The 20588-nt window shown below is 43.5% G+C and overlaps 1 protein-coding gene across 1 annotated transcript in view; it reads right to left on the bottom strand.

Annotated features, from left to right (window-relative positions):
* AP2M1 (adaptor related protein complex 2 subunit mu 1) overlaps positions 1–20588 on the bottom strand; it is a 29103-nt gene that overhangs the window by 5734 nt on the left and 2781 nt on the right. The window contains exons 2-6 of the mRNA XM_083442331.1: positions 12829–12945; positions 5976–6241; positions 4067–4149; positions 545–680; positions 291–432 (exon numbers count right to left, since the gene is read on the bottom strand). Coding sequence (XP_083298457.1) covers positions 291–432; positions 545–680; positions 4067–4149; positions 5976–6241; positions 12829–12902 — 701 coding nt within the window. The 5' untranslated portion in view covers positions 12903–12945. The remainder of the gene's footprint in view (positions 1–290; positions 433–544; positions 681–4066; positions 4150–5975; positions 6242–12828; positions 12946–20588) is intronic.

Below are 20588 nucleotides of genomic sequence, written 5' to 3'. Positions count from 1 at the left end.
GTACCTCGTTAAATCAAGATTTGCTATTTATACCTTCTGCTGTTCTCACTCCCATTCAAAACATCATCAATTTGGAAGTAGCAGCAGCAAGACTAGAGAACAATCGACTAGCTTACTGGAAATGGGTTATAAACAAAAGTGGTTCTGGTCTCAGCAGGGTGTAAAACAAGAACAATCACCCTCGAGAAAGCTAGAGTGGCTTCCCAAATGAGAAGGGAGCAAGACAGGGCAGAAAGACACACAAAGTTCAGCTGTGCCAACTGGGGCCCACAGTCAGCCCCCACCCCTACCTCTTCCCTGTTTCATCCGCAGTCCCTTTGCCTTGTTTCTCAATTACAATCTTGTCATTCATGCCAAACTTGCATTCTGGCATTCCGCTCAGGTAGCTCTTCATCACCACCCTGCCAGAGACATGGGCGCTCAATACCTGACCTGGAGAGAAACGCAGAAAGAACAACTGCTAAAGCAGGAGAGAAGAAAGTGTCATCACCCTCAACCTCCTTCCTTTATTTCACTGGAATAGGAGCCCCTTTGCTGCACTTACCTTGTGGTGACATCAGTAAGTTCACACTCTCCAGCACATCCAAAAAGAGTTCATTGCGACGATATTTGATCCCTTCACGCCTCCAGCCAATTTGACCAGTTACCTGGCTAGTAATCTGAGATTGCTCTTCCTTAGTCTGAAGGACAAAGAACATACATGCTTTTAGGAGCCCAATATGTCACGGGCAAAGTCTACCAACAACAGAAGATTGCCCTGCATGACAATAAACTTGCTACAAATAGACATACCTGCAACCACTACCCATTTATTCTATGAACACCCAAGGGGCCAGTGGGCAGATCAGTGTGGAGAACATCAGTCACGTCAACTAGGAAAGGAGGTAAGTTCTTAGGTGCATCTGTTCTAAGGGTCAAGATTTCAAAGTTACACCCCCATTGGGTTTGGAAATGTTACAACTGAAAGTGCACTCTGCCCTCGTGTGTGCTCTGGAAGCAGGCACTTGCACGCCAGGAGTACGACAAGGTAACACAATTTGAATACTACAAGGAGGCTGAAGATGTAGTTGTTATGCCAGAGCAAGGGTCACTGCCCACTCCGCCCAATCAACTGGTTTTTCATCCCCAAAAGACTCTACAATCATTCATGCAGTGCAAGGCCACTGGTCAGTCCCCGTTTCAGAGCCGTCTCATAACTGGTGCCCCTTTGGAAGGACCTGGGAGGAATTGCAAATTTTCCTACCTGATGCTATAGGCAGGTCCACCAGTCACACGCAGAGTGAGAAAAACAGATGCATAGCAGCAAGCGCAGCACATACAGGGTTAGGAGCCAAGCAGGTCAGTGGGAGGGAAGGAGGAAGAGAGAAGAGTGTTATGCTCAGGACAATCTCAGGTTCTACAAAGCTGCTCATCTATTCGGTTAATAAGCCTGGCCGAGGGAGGAGTCTTCTAGTAGACCTGCCTTCTCAACTTGGTTTGAGCAGAGCTGGTAGGAGCTGCAGACCGAAACATGTGGAGGGCACCAGGTTGAGAAAGGCTGGACTAGACTAGGCTGAGAATGCCAGCAATGGGGAAGAAATAATCTAACAGGCAGGACTGCAGGGCGAGACTCAAGGCCAGATTGCCTGGATGCCTCTGCAACTCAGGTGAGCTGGAGACAGAAAATGCTGTACTAAGCTAAGTATCTGCCCCTTGAGAGAAGCATCAGAAATAGAGGATGATTTCCTCTTAAATTTACAACCTATATTTATATATATAGAGAGAGACCATTTGTCCATTCACATGTGACTTGACACATGGCAATGGATCAATTCAGACCACAGGCTAGCTTCTTCTTCTTCTTAATAATAATAATAATAATTTATTATTTATACCCCACCTATCTGATTGTGTATCCCCAGCCACTCTGGGCAGCTTCCATCAGAGTATTAAAAACAAAATAAAACTTCAAACATTAAAAACTTCCCTAAGCAGGGCTGCCTTCAGATGTCTTCTAAAAAGTAACATTGTTGCTTATTGCCTTGACATCTGATGGGAGGGTGTTCCACAGGGCGGGTGCCACTACCGAGAAGGCCCTCTGCCTGGTTTCCTCTAACTTCACTTCTCACAGTGAGGGAACTGCCAGAAAGCCCTCGGTGCTGCACCTCAGTGTCCGGGCTAAACGATGGGGGTGGACATGGCAAGTACCTACATCCTGACCCAACTCCATGCCTATATCAATACCAGAACACACTCCACCTCTCAAAACTGGCTGGCATGTTGGCCACCCATGTCTTTGACAACATCTGGTATCCAGGAGGTGGGTAACATGCCAGTGGTGGGCAAACAAGGCGGAACAGCAAATGTCAAATTTACCTTTGAAGAGCAGGCTAGTTTCTAGAGAGACTCATACACCTCTCTTTATTCTCTAGGAAGGCTAGCAAGAGGCATTACGAGAGTGTTCAAGGACACATTCTAGCCAAGTAAAAAAAAATTGAAGGCGGGTGCAAAGTAAGGCAGGTGAGGGGTGTGCCTGAGAAGGGGGTTTGTGGGGGGCAGAGTCCCTAGAAACAGACTGAGGCCAGCAGGGTTTGGCCCCCAGGCCTGAGTTTCCCCATCGCTGGCTTAATACTACATCCAAAACTGGCCACTGATTATCCCCAAGGTACCTGCTGAGCAGCAATATGAATCTGGTCTCCACTGCTCTTTCCCAGCACCAGACTGTTCATCCATATCAGCTGCCCACAATGACAACTCTTCACTAGTCCCCCTGTTCTAGGGCAGCCTTTTATCTACACATCAACCACATTCCTGTTACCTCATGACAGCATGCCAAATTACTGTCCAGGACTCATTGCATGGAGGCTGTACAGGCACCACTAGTATTAGTGCAGGTCAAATCTTTTGGCCAATTTACAAGCCCTGTTTATCTATACTTAATCTGTCCCAGATTACTTACAGCATAAAACATGCCACATTTCATGATTCCTTCCATATGCCACCTTGAACTAATTTCTGAAGCATCATTTGAATTACAGTGCTATAGTTCTGCTCCAGTCTTGTGCTTCAGACCATTTCCAACATCCTTCTCTTGCCCTCCACTCCAAAAATAGAATCATAGAATTGTAAAGTTGGAAGATACTCCCAAGGGTCATCTAGTCCACCCCCTGCAATGCAGGAAACTCAACTAAAGCATCCATGACAGATGGCCATCCAACCTCTGCTGAAAAACCAAGGAAGGAGAGAGAGTCCACCACCTCCCAAGGGAGTCCCTTCTACTGTCAAACAGCTCTTAATGTCAGAGTTTTTCCTGATGTTTAGTTGGAAACTCCTTTCTTGTAACTTGAAGCCATATCTCATTCTTATCTTTCCACCTATACTAAGAGACCAAGGGCAGAAGATCTGTCACTTTCTCACATAGGTTTATTACAACAGTGTTAGTCTTTAGTCAGCATCTCAGCTTATTTTGATACAACTGCTAACGCCAGAGAGTCATTACAATGCAGAAGCCAACACCTGAAATATTTGACTGAAAGGTTTCTGAGTAAACACACACGTGTCCAACTTTGATATTCTATACCAGCACCTACCCGGACCATGTTAGAGAACTGGAGGCAGGCAGGCAGGTTATTCTAGAACTGGCAAAGCTGAATAGGGTCCTTTAATTATGCTGTTCTTTTAAAACAGTCCGAGGATATAAGCCAAGACAGTAAGAGCACTTCAGGGATTCATACACCTTGTTTCCCGATGAGAAAAGAGAGACTCCAGAAAACCATCCATCTCCCAATAGGAGGAGCTCCGTGTTTTATTTATTTATTTGTTGAATTTATATACCGCCCTATACCCGGAGGTCTCAGGGCATTCACAAAACAAGAACATATAAAACCACAATATATATATAATCAAAATAAAAACAGCAACCAAATAACCCCCCCAAAAAAAGAACCACATTTTAAAAGGGCATAGTATTAAAAATAGCCATTTTCTGTCACAGTCATTGAGAGTCTGTGGTCACTCTAACTAATCATGTACAGAAAAGTGCACACCCCATATCCCAACTCTTCCTACCCTCTTTCCCATTTTTTACCTGGCTCTTGATTCCTTGCTGAGTTATGAAGGTTTTCAGGGCCCCCGTCTCAGAATTCTGAGGGTAACCAAAATCCAGGATTTCTACAGAAGGGGGTAAAGAGTTATCAGAGAAAAGGCAACCACCAGAAAGTTTGGTGCATCAACTGCAGCCTTTGCTCACGCTGACAAGCAACCACCCAATTCCCCACACCAACTGCAATCATGTTCGACATTGATCCCACGGAGCTGCCCTATAGTCTGCAGCAGTAAAGGTAAGACAGACAGTCCACTTAACAGGATGGAATCCAGACATCCAAGGGAACCTGCTCTGAAGCAGGATTATCCAACAGCAGCAGAATAATCTATCTTTGCAGCGTTTTCTTTAGGTTTTGATTTTCGCATGAGCATACCATAAAAATCAAAACCTAAAAAAATAACAGCAGAGTAGCAGGTGTCGCAGGGCAGGCCGACCAGCCAGGCTTGGGAAAAAGAAAACTGCCATTAGCTGCCCCCACCCAACCCCCCCCCTCTGAGCTGCCTCTCAGGATCCAGATCTGCAACACAAATAGGAAGTGACACTGCGCTTGAGGACCTGCTTCCTGCTAGACTCCAGCAAGCTGAAGATCTATAAAGCCTTCCCACTCTCTCTACCAGACAGGCTTGAATGAAGCTTTAGGAACCAGGCTCATAAATTCCAGCACACTGGTGCCATTCCTGGAATTCCACTCTCTTTGTCACATTGATACAGCAGTAATTAAACCATGACCACAGAATTTGGGAACTAAGGAAGCTTAATTACATTCTTTGGATCACAGAAAGGCCAGCATTAAGAACTAAAGTGGACATCTGCCACCTTGTAAATGAAAGTATGAACCTTTTGAGTAGTAGATAGCCTGTGGGAATAGAGTTGAACTGAAACATCTCTCAGTAGCAGCTGTTAAGAAGGTTTCTTTAAACCAAGGCTTACCAGACTGTTAAATGAGGGTCTATATTTTTTCCTGAATTAAAATTACAAGCACACTTCACTTTTCACCTGAAAAGGTTTGCTTTTCGAACACATGGTTCACTTTTTAAAGCATGTAATATGAAGAATTACCTGCCCTCGCAAACCTAATCACATCTTTCTGTATGTGAAATGTTCCACGATGTGTCTAATCTGAGGGCAGGTAGTTCTGCAGAGTCCCTGCATCAGAATGGTCAAATAATGCAGCAGGAACAGAATTAGGGGTGCCAACTGGAAGGTTGCAGTTAGAGCAGCAAATTCAGATGCAGCCAATTGTCTCCTTGATGCAAGTTAGGGACTAGTCAAGTCATGAGACTTTCATTAAAGCAGAATTTCTATAAGTACACTAGTAACAATTATGGAGTTAGTGTAAGCTAAGGCTGTTCAGCAGAGTTCTACCTCCCAAACAAGTGGTATTTGTACTACACACACCCTGCATTAAATAAAGTCTTCAGTCTGCAACTTAATTCTACAAACTCTACAAAAAAAGCACACATTATGAGTTGAAATCTTGGTTCCAAAGCTAGGATGACTGTGTCATCTCATTCACTTGATGGAAGAAGACAAGGTAACCTCCCCATCTTAAACTCTATGCAGAATTAAATACAAAGCAGAAGCAAACTACTGTACAGAGAAAATGAAGTGCTTGCGGTGGGCTACACCCAACTCAAAGTTTTACCAGCTCATTATAATTTTAGCATTTAGCATTAAATGGAAAGTTATTGCAAGGCTAATAATAACAATAATAATTTTATTATTTATACCCCGCCCATCTGGCTAAGCACTTGGGAAACCTGAATGTTTACATCAACAACATGCCCAACACCTGCTAGCCCATACTGGCAACCCCAAATTTACAGTGAAAGTTCTGGGCATCTACTGCAAACAAGCCCCCCAGCATTGAGTCAGAACGGCTCATCCTCACCATCCAGTAGCTCATAGATGAGCACGAAGTTGTTCTTTATGTTCTCTTCACTGATCTTTCCAAAATAGGCAGTCATCACATCACACATCTTGTAGAGGAACTCAAAGACCATGGCAGCATTGACATTTTGCTTGGTGACAGCAGCCAGCCAGATGTTGGAACGCTTGACATGGAAGAAACTGGTGCGGGCAATGTTGGTAACAGGTGAGCGCACTTGCTGCCGTGCATGGATGACATTGACCCGGAAGGCATCCACTGCATTCCGCCTGGAGAATTGGAATGTGGCAGGAAGACAAGAGTGAGAGACCAAAAGCACCAGGCAGACAGGATACATACTATCCCACCAAGTTGTTTACCTATATCTCTGCTGAAGAAACCAAAGTGTTGTTGACAGACATAGGCATGCTGACCTATTCCTCCAACTTCAGAAGGCATGCTTCTTAAGGATTTAATCTGGTTTACATGTATAGTCTATACCAAGTTTATTATTAAATAGATGAAAAATTTAGCTCTTAATCAGCGCTTTTCAACTAATGACACTTGAACAGCCAGGCATATGGTGAAGTACCACAAGTTGAAAAGCACTGCTCTAAGCAACACTATGGACAGAACAACAGTATATTATATCGCACATGAAGCAATTTCAGCAGTGGAACAACCTGCCCAAGAGGGCAAGGAATCTCCACCCTGAGGAGATCGTCAATCAGGAGGCTCTGCAAGCATCTATGGGAATGTTAACAACAGGGAACTTCCCAGGGAACTTACTGGGTCCCTTTCAGCTATGGTAAGAAACTTCAAAGCAGTACCTTTTAGTTACCATTTAATGCTTTCAGGTACCAAAGCACATCATTCTTCATCATCCATGCATCTGCCAATGCATACTGAATATTTGGTTGCAGTAGTGAATGAGAGTCTGTTGCAATATACATGCTCCACCAAACTCAAATCAAGTCTGTGTGGCATCATGGCTAGAGTGCCAAGTACGACCAGGGAGATCCAGGCCCAAATTCCCACTCAGAAACCAAGCTTACTGGGAGACCTGGGGACAGTCACTCCTGCTTGGCTTAGCCTACCTCACAGGACTGCAAAGATAAAATGGGAGGTGAGAGAGAGACCTTCCAAGCTACGTTGAGCACACTGGAGAAAGGGCAGGGTGTAATAAATAAAGCAAGGCAAGGATAGAGCACTATAAAATGTACAAGTTTATCTTCTCCAAAGCCTCCCGGATCTGCCTTTTGACAGGGAAGAATACTGAAGGAAAAGCCAAGAGAGGTGAAGCCAGAAAGACAGAACACCTGATTTGTTGAAACTTTGGTGCTCAGCTGCCTGCTCTACTCAGAGCTCCAAACTGCCTTTAGTGCTGCAGACAGATGTTATATGTGTCTGTTTCACTCTTAAGAGAGAGCACTTTCCAAGCTTCTTTTGCATCAACGTTACTACGTGATGAATCTGCTCAAGTAATACTAGCTCTAAGAATAATGGGAGGAGACTCAGGTGTACATAGCTTCTCAATACACCAGTTTTCTTGAGGTCAGAGAATGTGTTGTTATACAAGCAACTTAAGAGTCTGTAGGTTTCAACCTCTTAAACTGGGAGGGTGCTGAGTTGCTTTGAAATGGGCCAGACTATTTGCATTAATGTTAACATATGCTTTTGATGTAATACTACAGTGACTTTGGCCATACTATTAAATTTGCTATATCAAATCAGTTTCCCCATACTGCAGTGCCCATTACATCCTGCCATACATCTCTTACCTATTGCTACAGCAGCCAATGAGATGGGATGAACAGAAATGGCGCCAGCGAAGAAAAAGGAGGAGTGACAGCAACAAGAGAAAGGTTAGAACACACACATACACACAAAGCACAATGAATCTGAACAAAAAGAAAGAAAAGAAAGAAGAGACGACAGACAGCAACCCCCTCCCACTCCCAAGTTTCAAAGTGGTACTTAAATTCCCTAGGCAGCAGCAGCTGAAGCTCTTAAAGGGGCAGCAAAACATACACGTTTAACACTATTCATGGAGAACCCAAGGTCAAGAGACAGCTACAGATCATGGCACTTGATGCCACTGATAAAATATGGGACAAGGAAGCCAAAGCTTGAATTAGCCTTTGGCCACACTTTTAATAGCCTGCTTTGCTTTGGCTTTAACTATTTCTAGTCCTCAGCTGCAGAAACTTGAATGCCAACATTCATGCTCTAAAGATATTGAAGAGTAAATGTGACAACTCAGAATGTTTTAGAGTTTTCATTATTAGCTAGCTTTCAAGTCCATCTTACAACTTTGGAGGCCAACTCGGCTGCTTTAGGAGATGGGAAGTATCAGCCTGCCAGTTCTCAAAAGTCCTTTGAGGCACAAAACCACCAACTGAAATAAATTACTCTGTTTCTATGAGTGCAGCCTCATCCTATTTATAACAAGTACTCTTGGAACAAATACTTCGAGTTTTGAAAGTCCCTGCCAAACACTTTTCTTTGCCCTTAGCCCCAGTTGACAATTTCTACATCAACTGAAGATTCAGAGGGATGGTTCCACTTTTCAGGCCATTCTGACTCTGCTATGCAAATGCAATATGAAGAAACACAAATTTTAAAAGAATTCAAGTAGCAAGTTGTAAAGCCTCACTTCCTTTGATGTTTAAGGCAGCAACTTTACATATGCAAGTTCAAGTTAGAATATGCTCAGATTCTGTTATTACCATTTAGTGTGCTGTTGTGGGCAGAGCAGCCCATATCTAGCCTACACATCCTTTGCCACATCCTTGTCCATCTAAAAGTGGTGGCTGCAATCTGATATTTCTATGTCCTTTCCTAAAGAATACTTCATTGAATTAGTCAATGCACTGAAATATATCCTAATCTGAACAAGTGTGCTCTAACTGAGATAAACTGGTAGAAATACAAATACCTAAATGCTAGTTATGTTTTGGAACAGATTCTTGAAAGCTACTGAAGGGCCAAGTTCTCAAAATTCAGTATCTGGCAGCAATGCTAATGAGGAAATACAATGACTGATCAGTACCTAAACTTCATAGCTGCCTAATATGATTGTCTGTACTGCAATATTTTTTATTTTTTGCCAAGCCAACATGCAGCTAGAAGATCACTGCTGCACACTAGACAGACATGCTCCATGCATACTACAAACCTGACCAGAGAAGTCTTGCATGAGCAGTATAGTAATTCAGGACATTGCTTTATTGAACTGTTATATAGGCATACTAGGTCAACATTCCAAAGCCACATGGCTCTGGTAATTTGTCATCAATGCATGAAAACACATTTCATGGATAACAGAATTTATGATTTGCCCAATAAAGCTTTCCTTCTGTAAAAACTAGGAAAGGCATGGCTAGCAGCAATAGATCCTTGCATGTTCTCTGCAAGACACCAGCACAGATAAATTCTGCTCCCCACACCTGCTTGTAATACTAAAATCTGCAAGTAGAAACTTAGTAGTGGCATCACTTTTGTTTAGAACTGCAGCCAATTCTGCATCAGTGGCTTCTGGAGTGTCACTTGGGACTTGCTGTTCCAAGAATGAAAATTATATCTCAGCAAAGAGATGGAGTTATCTAACAAATCTGTTGCCAAGTGAATTACATGAGGCTTGTAACATTGTTACATTATTTTGCTGCCCTGGACAGAGTTATTAATAGTGTGGAATCTATTGGGAAATAACAACATTATCTGGACAAGTGTTATTGCAAGCATGCACATTCCTTCCCATCTCACTATCATTTGGCCCAATTGTGGCTTAGTCAGCAACCCTGCTTCCTTGCAGCTTCCGCTTTGACAAGCAGGCTGCTTAATAGCAAGATTCAATCATCTATTTTCTACTTGTAGCACTTCCATAATGCACCAGATGCACCCAAGAATAGCAGGTAGGGCTTATCTCCCATACTACATATCCTGGATTAGCTGTATTAGTTTTGTATCGATACATAATCGTGCAACGGGATCTGTGCAAATTACACCCCACTTCTCTATACATGCATAAGGGTTGTTGTTTTTTAAGTGTTAACTGTGATCTGTACAGTACAAAGCTCTCAGACAAAATCCAGAACTCTTAATTTGACTCACTAATTTTTACACTGTTTAAACCATGCGAAGTTCATGGAATTTACTTTCACATATTAGGCAGACACATGCTGTTCAATGAAAGCCAGAAGCTCCACTTGAGACTGGCCACAAGTGTTACAGGTTTTTAAAGCTCTGCCCCAATCCTTTGCAGCCAAGTGTGTTTAAAAATAGTTAAAGGGAAACATGTTTCAAAATAGTTAACTAGTTTCATATCACAGCCCTCCTATGAGAAGAGGATTGAGAGTCCTGTGATAGAAGATGGCAGCACAGATCAGCTGTAATAAGCTGTGCAGAAGTTCCAAGCTCATGCAGGCAGCTAGGCATGCTACTATTAGCCCTCTTTGTCTTTAGAAATTTGAGCTGTGACCAATCCACAGTCTACATTAGTCACCCTGATCATGTCTAGGCACCAGATAAAGGTGTCATTTGAAGCTTTATTCTGTGTGTCCATAGTGTACAGGTTTCAAACCCCTTCCCCTCCCCAAAACCAATAGTTTAATGTACCATTCAGGAGGCAGAAGAGGCACTTTGACAAGACAAAAAAAAATTTTTTTTTTTTAAATGCACCAACTTTCTGGCAAATAGGTAATAGTGAATGCTGGGCTCATCATAATAAATTTGATCCAGCTTTATCAGTCCACAAGAAGTAGGTGACCTCTTATCCCACATATACCAACAACTTTCTGCTTTAACAACTTTTGTAAGGACTCCTGGCAGGGATAAAATAGCCGCAGGTAATGGGTAAGTTGCTATTTACAAACCTGAATAGTGAGGCTTACATTATCTATACAAAAAGAGATGAGAACCAGTTTAGCATGAGCTCCTGGGGTAGAGCCATGCTTAAGTGTCAGGTGCCATGTTCCAAGCGTTAAAGCACAAATTTCCAAGGCTAGGAACAAAGTTAAGACACATTCACGCATAATGCATTATGCATTATACTGAGCTGATATGAGGAGTGATATTTTGGAGACTAGGTACAGTAGCTGAACATGCAGCTGCCCAGTAGATCCAGAATAAGACACTGCAGGCAAAATCAAAAACTCATTTGACAGTGTGGCCTTGGCTGTAAGTTATAGTTGCACTCTTTTCATTAAAAATACAGTAACTCCCTGAGGAGTTATGTAGCTGTAGAATTTGACTTTTACTTTCCCTCATCTGGTGTGTAGAATGTTTTCTATTACGTCTCATCTGCCAGCTACTGGAGTGTGGCTATACTTCACAAATCTATAACTAGTAAAGAAGTATTTACCTTTCTTCTTTCTTTTGTATGTTTTAATGTATGGTTATGGTTTTTACTTGATTTTAAGAACCGGATTTTACCTTTCCTTAAGAGGAAAAACTCATCTTTAAGACTATGATTATGCACTTAAAGGCTACAGCTTCTGCCAGAACAGTGCTTAACAGTAACAGGTTGTGAGGCCAACAGACACCAAAGGGATCCAAGGTCCTGCTGCCTAAAGCATAACAGAAAAGATCAGACACCAAACCCCATAGCAGGCCCAAGTCTGAAGCAGAGATATGGGAAACTATGCTAAACTTGTACTTCAGGGGCAGGGAACTCAGACCCCTAGGCCAAAACTGACCCACCATGCTTCCCAATTTGGCCCATGAGACCATTCTGAGGAAGCCATGCTCAGCTGCACTACACCGAGCATCATACATGCCATCAGATGTGCAGCAAGTTAGGGTGGGTCTTCAAGCGAACAATCAGGAGCTTAACATGGGCTTCAGATTCCTCCTTTGCTGGAACAAGGGCTGTAATAGGGAAGGCAAAGCAGCCCTGACAAGCAGAACAGAAAGTAGGCCACTACTCTATAGCAATTGTAAGTCTCTAAGCCCTTGGTGGGTGAAAAGTGTGGAGTTGCTCTCAGCCAGTTGTGCCCACCCAGGTATGTGGCACAACATCAAGGCAGGCTTGAGGGCTGGGCTTGGGTTGTTGTTTTTTATGATTATTTTATTATGCTGTTTACTATTATGTACTGTATTATGTTTTTAATATTATACTGTGTAAGGTATTTTCTTAATGTTGTACACACCCTGGGATCTTTGGATAAAGGGTAGTATATAGACCAAATAAATAAATAAATCTTGAAGCGCAGAATTATAGTAAATGCTTGCAAGGTTGACTCATTGGGCCAAGTTTTAGGATTCTACAAAGCATGCATCAGTTTCTTAAGCTGAAGGAAGGTAGGAGACAAAAAAGATACTAAAATCCAGTCCTGATCCAGAAGCCAGCTATACTTCTAGGGAGCTAGAATTAAACCATGCTCTAAACCCAACAGAGAAGCACTCAGGAATCTGAACCAAGACACCAAGGTGCTGCATTCAAGACAGGTCTGTGATGGTCACAGGAGTACAATGATTAAAGTGACACTGATCAGCATCTGAGCAGTTTCATAGGCTTTAAGTACTTTCCTATAGAAAATAAAGCCTATGAAACTGTTCAGACGATGATCAATGTCACATTGATGGCTGTAGCCCTGTAACCATCAGAGACCATCCTAAAGAAGTTCTCCTCATACTAGAATCAATACAGCATTTAAGGAGAGCTATTCCCAACTACGCTACCATGATGGACATTTGACTGGGAATGATTCAAGCCATGATATACCCAGAGACGTAGCAGAATAGACACAGACTGGATGCAACACATAGCACACAATCTCTACATGCATACACAGTTAAAGCAGCAGCTCAGAAGCTACAAGAACTTGGATGCGGGTGCAGAATGAAAGCAGGATGAAAATGTTGTTGAAGTACTTACCCAATGTCATCCCTGTAGACTCGAGAGATTAAAACCTCTCCCTTATGATTATAAATGAATAGGCCTCCAATCATGTTGAAATCTTAATCTTTCTTTTCCATGGTGCTTAAATCATATCTACAGATACAAGAGAGGCGATTATGATACTTACAGTACAGAGCATAGGCTTAAGACAATTTAATAGCTTTGATAAGTCGGCTAATTCACCAACTCCCATTTCACCAGATCAAGATTATTCTTGGACACTGGCCTGTTCCCATCAAGGAAGCGTATGCCTTGCACTTCTATTCCAAACAATCAGTATTTATGCATCCTAACAGAACATGCTGTCATCTTAATGCTTACATCATTTACCAACAATCCCTACTACACAGACAGTTCCATAATATGCAGTGCTCAAATTTATAAATCCAATTGCCAGAACAAGGTTCTGAGTCCTTTCAGGTTTTGGTAGAATACCAACTGACATCAGTGGACTTCTAGTCCCAAAACTACTCTTTGCCTAATAAGCAGACACCGGCTTGGAAGCTTGTCCAATTCCCCTAATTAGTCACATGGAACTGCAATATTTAAATGAGGTAGTCCAATAAGATATTTTGTTATGATCTCTGGTCAAGGCAAACTTCATATTGTGTTCCTTAGAGTCTAAGCTAGACTTATTTGCAAGATGCAGCTAAAGAGTTAAGTAGCTGCTCGTCTGTACCTGCATAGGTCTAACTTCAGTATCAGCCTTGCAAAAGCAGCTCTTGAAAGCACACTTGCAAACAGTGCAAGTTACTTCAACACTCAATAGGCTCCTAGTTACATGAATCTGCATGCAGCCTGTCCCAACACTGCAGGAGAGATTTCTAGAGCCACCTGCTGGGTGATTTCTAATTGAAGCTTTAAAGTTCTGGGCTTCCCCAGGCTCTCCATGGAAACCTAGAGCTGATGAGAGCTCTCAAGTAGGAATAAGAAGTATTGATTTCATAGGGTCCACAATTCTCATGTTTCACCAACTCTTTATGTTGATAAGTGGCATGCTTTATAGGTTGGATGATGTAATGTTAGCTATGAAAGTGCCCTGCTAAGGGCTAAGAAGGCATGCCAGCCAGCCATAACCATTTTCAGAAGCTGCATAAGAGCAAAAACATGTTACAATTTTCACTTAGTGTAGCAGTGAGCTTTATGATTGTTCACCTAAGCAGATACAAATGTGTACACTTGACTCAACTTTTTAAAACAGGAAGGTAGCATCCTTCCAGGAGCAAAGCATGAAGGAGATAGAAGCAAGAGAGTAGTAACAACTGCCTCTCCACAAGCCTTATTCTTATTTGCCAGGATGCACCTCAGCTCTTTGAGGAACTCTGGCAGATGCCTACCTCCAGCCAGAGAAACCAGGAGCTCTGGACATCTTAAGGAAAGTGGGGTAGGATAGATGCTTTTAGGTAAGAATTCAAGGATGTACCACCACAGTTCTGGGAACAACTGGGCCAGAAAACGTGTGTGCATTCAATTATATAACAGAAAGGAAGTAGCTCAGGAGTAAGTGTCATAGATAGTGCTATGAGTATTCTGAACGAATCGTGTGGCTCCTTAATTAACAGATTGGCAACTCCAAAAATGGAACAGTCTTGTAAGACACAGAACTGGCAACATTAGATTGTAGTACATTACACAGCAGGATGACTCATTGCGGAAGGTTGCCAAGATTTGTTCCACATAAAGACAAAGTCATGTTCCAAGTAACTGTCCATAGCTGTTCTTTGGAATTAGAAGAGGAAGCTTTGTTCTCAGTTCTGCCTTGAACCAACAGCTCATGATATGTAGCAGGAATGTTTATATTTTAAACAATGTAAAGTAGGCTTGGGTACTGAATCCACCATTTGTACCAAATTATGGAATAGCACGGAAGTTTTTTTTTAGTTTTTTAATGGTTTAATGTGAATGAGCAGCCAAATTCTTACTCTGCTCCTCCCCAGTGCCTACTGCTGCCATGCAGCTGGGAAACAAGACACAATCTGGTTTATCATGACATCCAAGGTAGAGGCACACAGTTTGCTTCTTTCCAAATAAACCAAAACAGTAAGCCAATAATTTATTATTTGTTTCATAAAATTTATATACCATCTGATCGTTAAAAAGAAAAAACCTCAACGTGACTTACAAAAATCTTGGCTAGTATTTATGGTTTGTTTGGAGAGACACAAACTATGAGCCCAGATTCAGATGTCACAATCAGTCACATTCTGTGTAGTTTCCCAGCAGTGCAGCTGAGTGTTTTTTGGGATGGGTGGGAGGGTTGAGTGAGAACTTTTCAGATGCATCGATACACTGGCCAGGCCTAATAAAGGTAAAGGTACCCCTGCCCGTACAGGCCAGTCTTGCCAGACTCTAGGGTTGTGCGCTCATCTCACTCTATAGGCCGGGAGCCAGCGCTGTCTGCAGACACTTCCGGGTCACGTGGCCAGCGTGACAAGCTGCATCTGGCGAGCCAGTGCAGCACACGGAACGCCATTTACCTTCCTGCTGGTAAGCGGTCCCTATTTATCTACTTGCACCCGAGGGTGCTTTTGAACTGCTAGGTTGGCAGGCACTGGGACCGAACGACGGGAGCGCACCCCGCCACGGGGATTCGAACCGCCGACCATGCAATCGGCAAGTCCTAGGCGCTGAGGTTTTACCCACAGCGCCACTCGCATCCCTGGCCAGGCCTAATAGCCATCTTCAAATATCTTAAGGGTTGTCACATGAAAGAGAAAACTTCTTTCATAAACAATAACCTTAGGCTCTATATTTGCATTTCCCCCCTCAATGTCATGCTCCAAGAGTACTAGGTGGAATAAGACACTACTGTACAGTGGTACCTCGGATTAAGAACTTAATTTGTTCTGGAGGTCCGTTCTTAACCTGAAGTTCTTAACCTGAGGTACCACTTTAGCTAATGAGGCCTCCCGCTGCCGCCACCGGAGCATGATTTCTGTTCTCATCCTGAAGCAAAGTTCTTAACCCAAGGTACTATTTCTGGGTTAGCGGAGTTTGTAACCTGAAGCGTCTGTAACCCAAGGTACCACTGTTCCTAGCTTCTTATACAATAATCCACAAGTATCAGCTTGGGCTACTAGCCAAGTCTCTACCTTTTTGGCTACTGATTCTGCAAACACAACAGGGTCTTGCTTCATTGGTTCAAGGACAAGGAAATTACAGCCATTTTCTTTTCTTATCCAAACTGCACAAGCGAACACCTGTTAGAGGCTGCTGCGAGTCGGAGGGAAAAGATAGTCTGCCCTGGCAAGCAGAATTGTGGGCATCCAAGTTGATATCAAATTGGGATTACCACTTTCACAAACTGCTCTGAGAGAAGCAAGCGGCTTTATCGTTGCTTGAAGGGTGTAGCACAAATTCGTCTTGTACACAAATCAGCACATCCATTTTTAACAACGGCTCTTATCTTAGCTTCCTAACAGTACTGTGCAAGGGAGATTATAGACAGCAGACTTGCACATATCCATTTTGAGCCGATGGCAATTACAGATCACAGCCAGCCATGCATATTTTGTTCCGTTCTCCAAATAATGCAGATAGGATCAGTACAAACTAGTATCTCTCTCAAATAACTTCATGCTCCTCAGAGCGCAATTCTTCAACCTTGCTTCCCCATCATCCTGAGCTGACATAGCCAATGGTCAGGGATGACAGGAGCTATAGCGCAACAACATGAGGGGAGACCCAAGGCTGAAGAACACTGTCTTACAGCACTGCTGCTTTTCTCAACCCTATTGGGAAGACTTCCTCTCAACACACTGGAACGCTTTCTATTCCATGTATCAAATATTATTTACACCCCAACAAATTAGAGAACTTTATGTTGCTGACTAACTTTGTCACAAGGAGTTCCACAGCTCAGCTCAAGCTAAGTAGTCAGAGCTCAAATGAGCAGAATATGAACAGGATCATCAGAAAGAGAAAATATGATAGAGATTTACAAAAGTATGCATAGAGTGGAGTGAAAGGTTCCCCCCCCCCACCTCTCATAATACTAAAGCCATTCATCATTCAATCAAAATGAGTGGTAGAACACCAAGGACAGTCAAAAGGAGCTTCTTCATACAGTGAGAAGTAAAGCTATGGAATTTGTAACAAGAAATGGCCACCAACTTAAAAGGGAATTAGCCGTACAGTGGTGCCCTGCAAGACGAATGCCTCGCAAGACGGAAAACCCGCTAGACGAAAGGGTTTTCCGTTTTGGAGGTGCTTTGCAGGACGAATTTCTCTATGGCCTTGCTTCGCAAGACGAAAATGTCTTGCGATTCCTGGGGGGTTTTTTCCGCTCCCCACCCCCTTTTTCTAAGGCACTAAGCTGCTAATAGCCTTTTAGCAGCTAATCCGCTAATCCCTTAAACCTTTAATAGCTGCTAAACCGCTAATCCGCTAATGGGCTTGCTTCGCAAGACGAAAAAACCGCTAGACGAAGAGACTCACGGAACGGATTCTTTTTGTCTTGCGAGGCACCACTGTATCCTAATCTCAAAGAAACACTTTGTTGGAAGTAGGGTTGGGTGATAGCTGGTTTTCAACAATGTGATATATCACAATGTTTCAACATTGTGATGAATCATGATGTCTGAAATAAGGATGTAGTTATGTAGAGGCATTGGCTGGCTTCAGGGTTTTTGGCAGGTCAAAAATTATGAAACCAATATCATGATATGGACTTCAAACCGGTTTGCAACAATGTATCAATATAACACCCAGCCCCAGTTGGAAAATCCTAGATTTACAGTGGTACCTCTGGTTGCCAACAGGATCCATTCCGGAGGCCCGTCTGCAACATTAAAAGCCTGCAACATGAAGTGCCGTATCTGTGCATGTGCATGGCGCAATTTGGTGCTTGTGCGCATGCGGCGAAACCCAGAAGTAACCATTTCCGGTACTTCCGGGTCGCCACAGGACACAACCTGAAAAAACGTATCATGAATCAAACGTAATATGAGGTATGACAGTATATGGCTCTCTGATCTCTGAGAGCCATCTGCTACACAGATTAATCAGCTCAAGTCACAATCACTTATAATGAATGCTGTTCCCCTTACCCAGTTAACTATAGTAGCATTTCTCAAACCTCTTAACAGAGAAGTATTTGAGATATGAAAGCAGGGAGTTAAATGGCACCTTAAACCTAGGTTATGGGCGCAACAATGGAATGTCTTGGCCTGCTATTTATATAACAATACAAAGCTGAAAATGAATGAACTGCAGCTAAAATATTATGTTCATTTTTCCATGGTCTAGTCCTTCCCCTGCCCACCCTCCTAATATTATTAAGAGGGTCTCTTCTCCTTTCCTTCCACTCTGCAGTTTCAATCTGAAATTTTGGGTGCAGTATTGTGCCCAAAGCTCAGAAACAGCTCGCACTAATCAAATTCCCTGTCACAAATTGTGCCTAGAACAATGGGAGTTTCGAACACTGAAGGCACACTTTTCAGTACTGAAAATGAGAATCCACTGGACAAAAGAAATGTGTGTTTCTGTGAGCCAAGGCATTTACAACTATGGAGGAGTCAACCATTGGCATTTCTGACTGACACTGTTCCAAGTCTGCCTCCTGTTTGGAAGCCTAGAGCAGTGACTATGCAAAAAAAGAAGAAGCTTCTCCTCAAAAAAAAAAAAGGCCAAGAGCAAGTGGCAGTGCAAAAAAGTTCTGCCACTAGCCCTCTACCTTTCCCTTAAAGGCACCCCTCTCAGCCCAGCTGCTGACAATTTACATTAGGTTCCCTATTAACTAGCAAAAACCTGAGGGGAAAGTGAAAGCCATTCCAGGAAAAAGGATGCTCTTTGAAGAGTTTGGACCTTGTCCTCCAGCAAGGATAGCTGATCTTTACTAGTGATCTCAATATAATTTTAGAACATTCAAACAGAAATGGGCAATTACACAAACACCGCAAGTCCCAGAAGGCCTCCTTGTAAACTTTTAGCTAGACTGTGAGGTGGTACTGCTACCATCAATCATTTCTAGACTATCTATGCAATTGTTATACATATATAGCCAGTTCTTTAGCAGAAACCTTTAGATTTGTCCATGAGCATTAAAGCCAAAAATAAATTGAACAACTATATGACTTTTAGATGGGACGCGGGTGGCGCTGTGGGTTAAAGCCTCAGTGCCTAGGGCTTGCCGATCGAAAGGTCGGCGGTTCTAATCCCCGCGGCGGGGTGCGCTCCCGCTGTTCGGTCCCAGCGCCTGCCAACCTAGCAGTTCGAAAGCACCCCTGGGTGCAAGTAGATAAATAGGTACCGCTTTGTAGCGGGAAGGTAAATGGCGTTTCCGTGCGCTGCGCTGGTGCTGGCTCGCCAGAGCAGCTTCATCACGCTGGCCACGTGACCCGGAAGTGTCTTTGGACAGCGCTGGCCCTTGGCCTCTTTGAGTGAGATGGGCGCACAACCCTAGAGTCTGTCAAGACTGGCCCGTACGGGCAGGGGTACCTTTACCTTTACCTTTATGACTTTTAGAAGACATCTGAAGGGATGTTTTTAATGTCTGAAGCTTTCTTGTGTTTTTAATATTTTCTTGGGTGTCGCCCAGAGTGGCTGGGGCAATCCAGGTTTAAAAAGGTAACGTATTTTTCGCTCTATAGGATGCACTTTTCCCCCTCCAAAAATTAAGGGGAAATGTGTGTGCGTCCTATGGAGCGAATGCAGGCTCCTTGGCTTCAGCGATAGCAACACGAACCCTCCGAAGCTCAGAGGGAGCGCTCCCTCCGCGCTCCGGAGGCTTCGCGTTGCTTTCACTGAAGCCTGGAGAGTGAGAGGGGTCGGTGCACACTGACCCCTCTCGCTCTCCAGGCTTCAGGGATAGCCGCCTGAAGCCTCCAGAACACAGCGGGAGGTCCCGCTGCGCTCCGAAGGCTTCAGGGATAGCTGCCAAGACCCAAGTCAAGACAGCCAGCAGGATGGATCCTGCTCGCTGTCTTGGCTTCTTTGCTCTTTGAAGCTGGGGGGGGGGGGAGCTTCCCCCAGCAGCCCCGAAAAGCTCTGGGAGAAGCAGACAGGCTACACATTGTTTTTCTTGATTTCCTCCTCTAAAAACTAGGTGCGCCTTATGGAGTGAAAAATATGGTAAATAACCCCTAGAGTGTTAAGTCCAGTCAAAAGCGACTATGGGGTGTGGCGCTCATCTCACTTCAGGACGAGGGAACCAGTGTTTGTCCACAGACAGCTTTCCAGGTCATGTGGCCAGAATGATTAAACCGCTTCTGGTGCAACCTGACACTGTGGTGGAAGCCAGAGTGCAAGGAAACACCACTTACCTCCCCTGCCACAGTGGTACCTAATTATCTATTTGCACTGGCATGCTTTTGAATTGCTAGGTTGACAGAAACTGGGACAGAGCAACGGGAGCTCACCCCGTCACACGGATTCAAACCGCTGACCTTCCAATCGGCAAGCCCAAGAGGCCCAATGGTTTAGACCACAAAGTCACCCACGTCCTTTCATCCAGGTTTACCAGACCACTGAAACAATAAAGCAGCCTTAAAATTTAATGAGTTCTGGTGACCTTTGGCCAAGTCACAATCACCCTCAAGCAGCAAGATATCAACACTACTATTATAGTCAGGATTACAGCTATACTATTATAGCGGCAGTAGGAATAGTACCACCCATGCAGTTATCATGGTCCTGTGGAATATGAAGCACTATGAAACCTGTAGAATTCATTCTTTCACCTACTTTTTAAAGAGATACTAGCACTTTAAGGCAAGAAGAGTCACAGCAGAATGCTA

The sequence above is a fragment of the Podarcis tiliguerta genome (genome assembly GCF_965153285.1).
Source record: "Podarcis tiliguerta genome assembly, chromosome: 5".
Classification (NCBI taxonomy): Eukaryota; Metazoa; Chordata; class Lepidosauria; order Squamata; family Lacertidae; genus Podarcis; species Podarcis tiliguerta.
The sequence above is the reverse complement of the archived record's forward strand: the minus strand, read 5'-3'. Positions and strand labels throughout refer to the sequence as shown.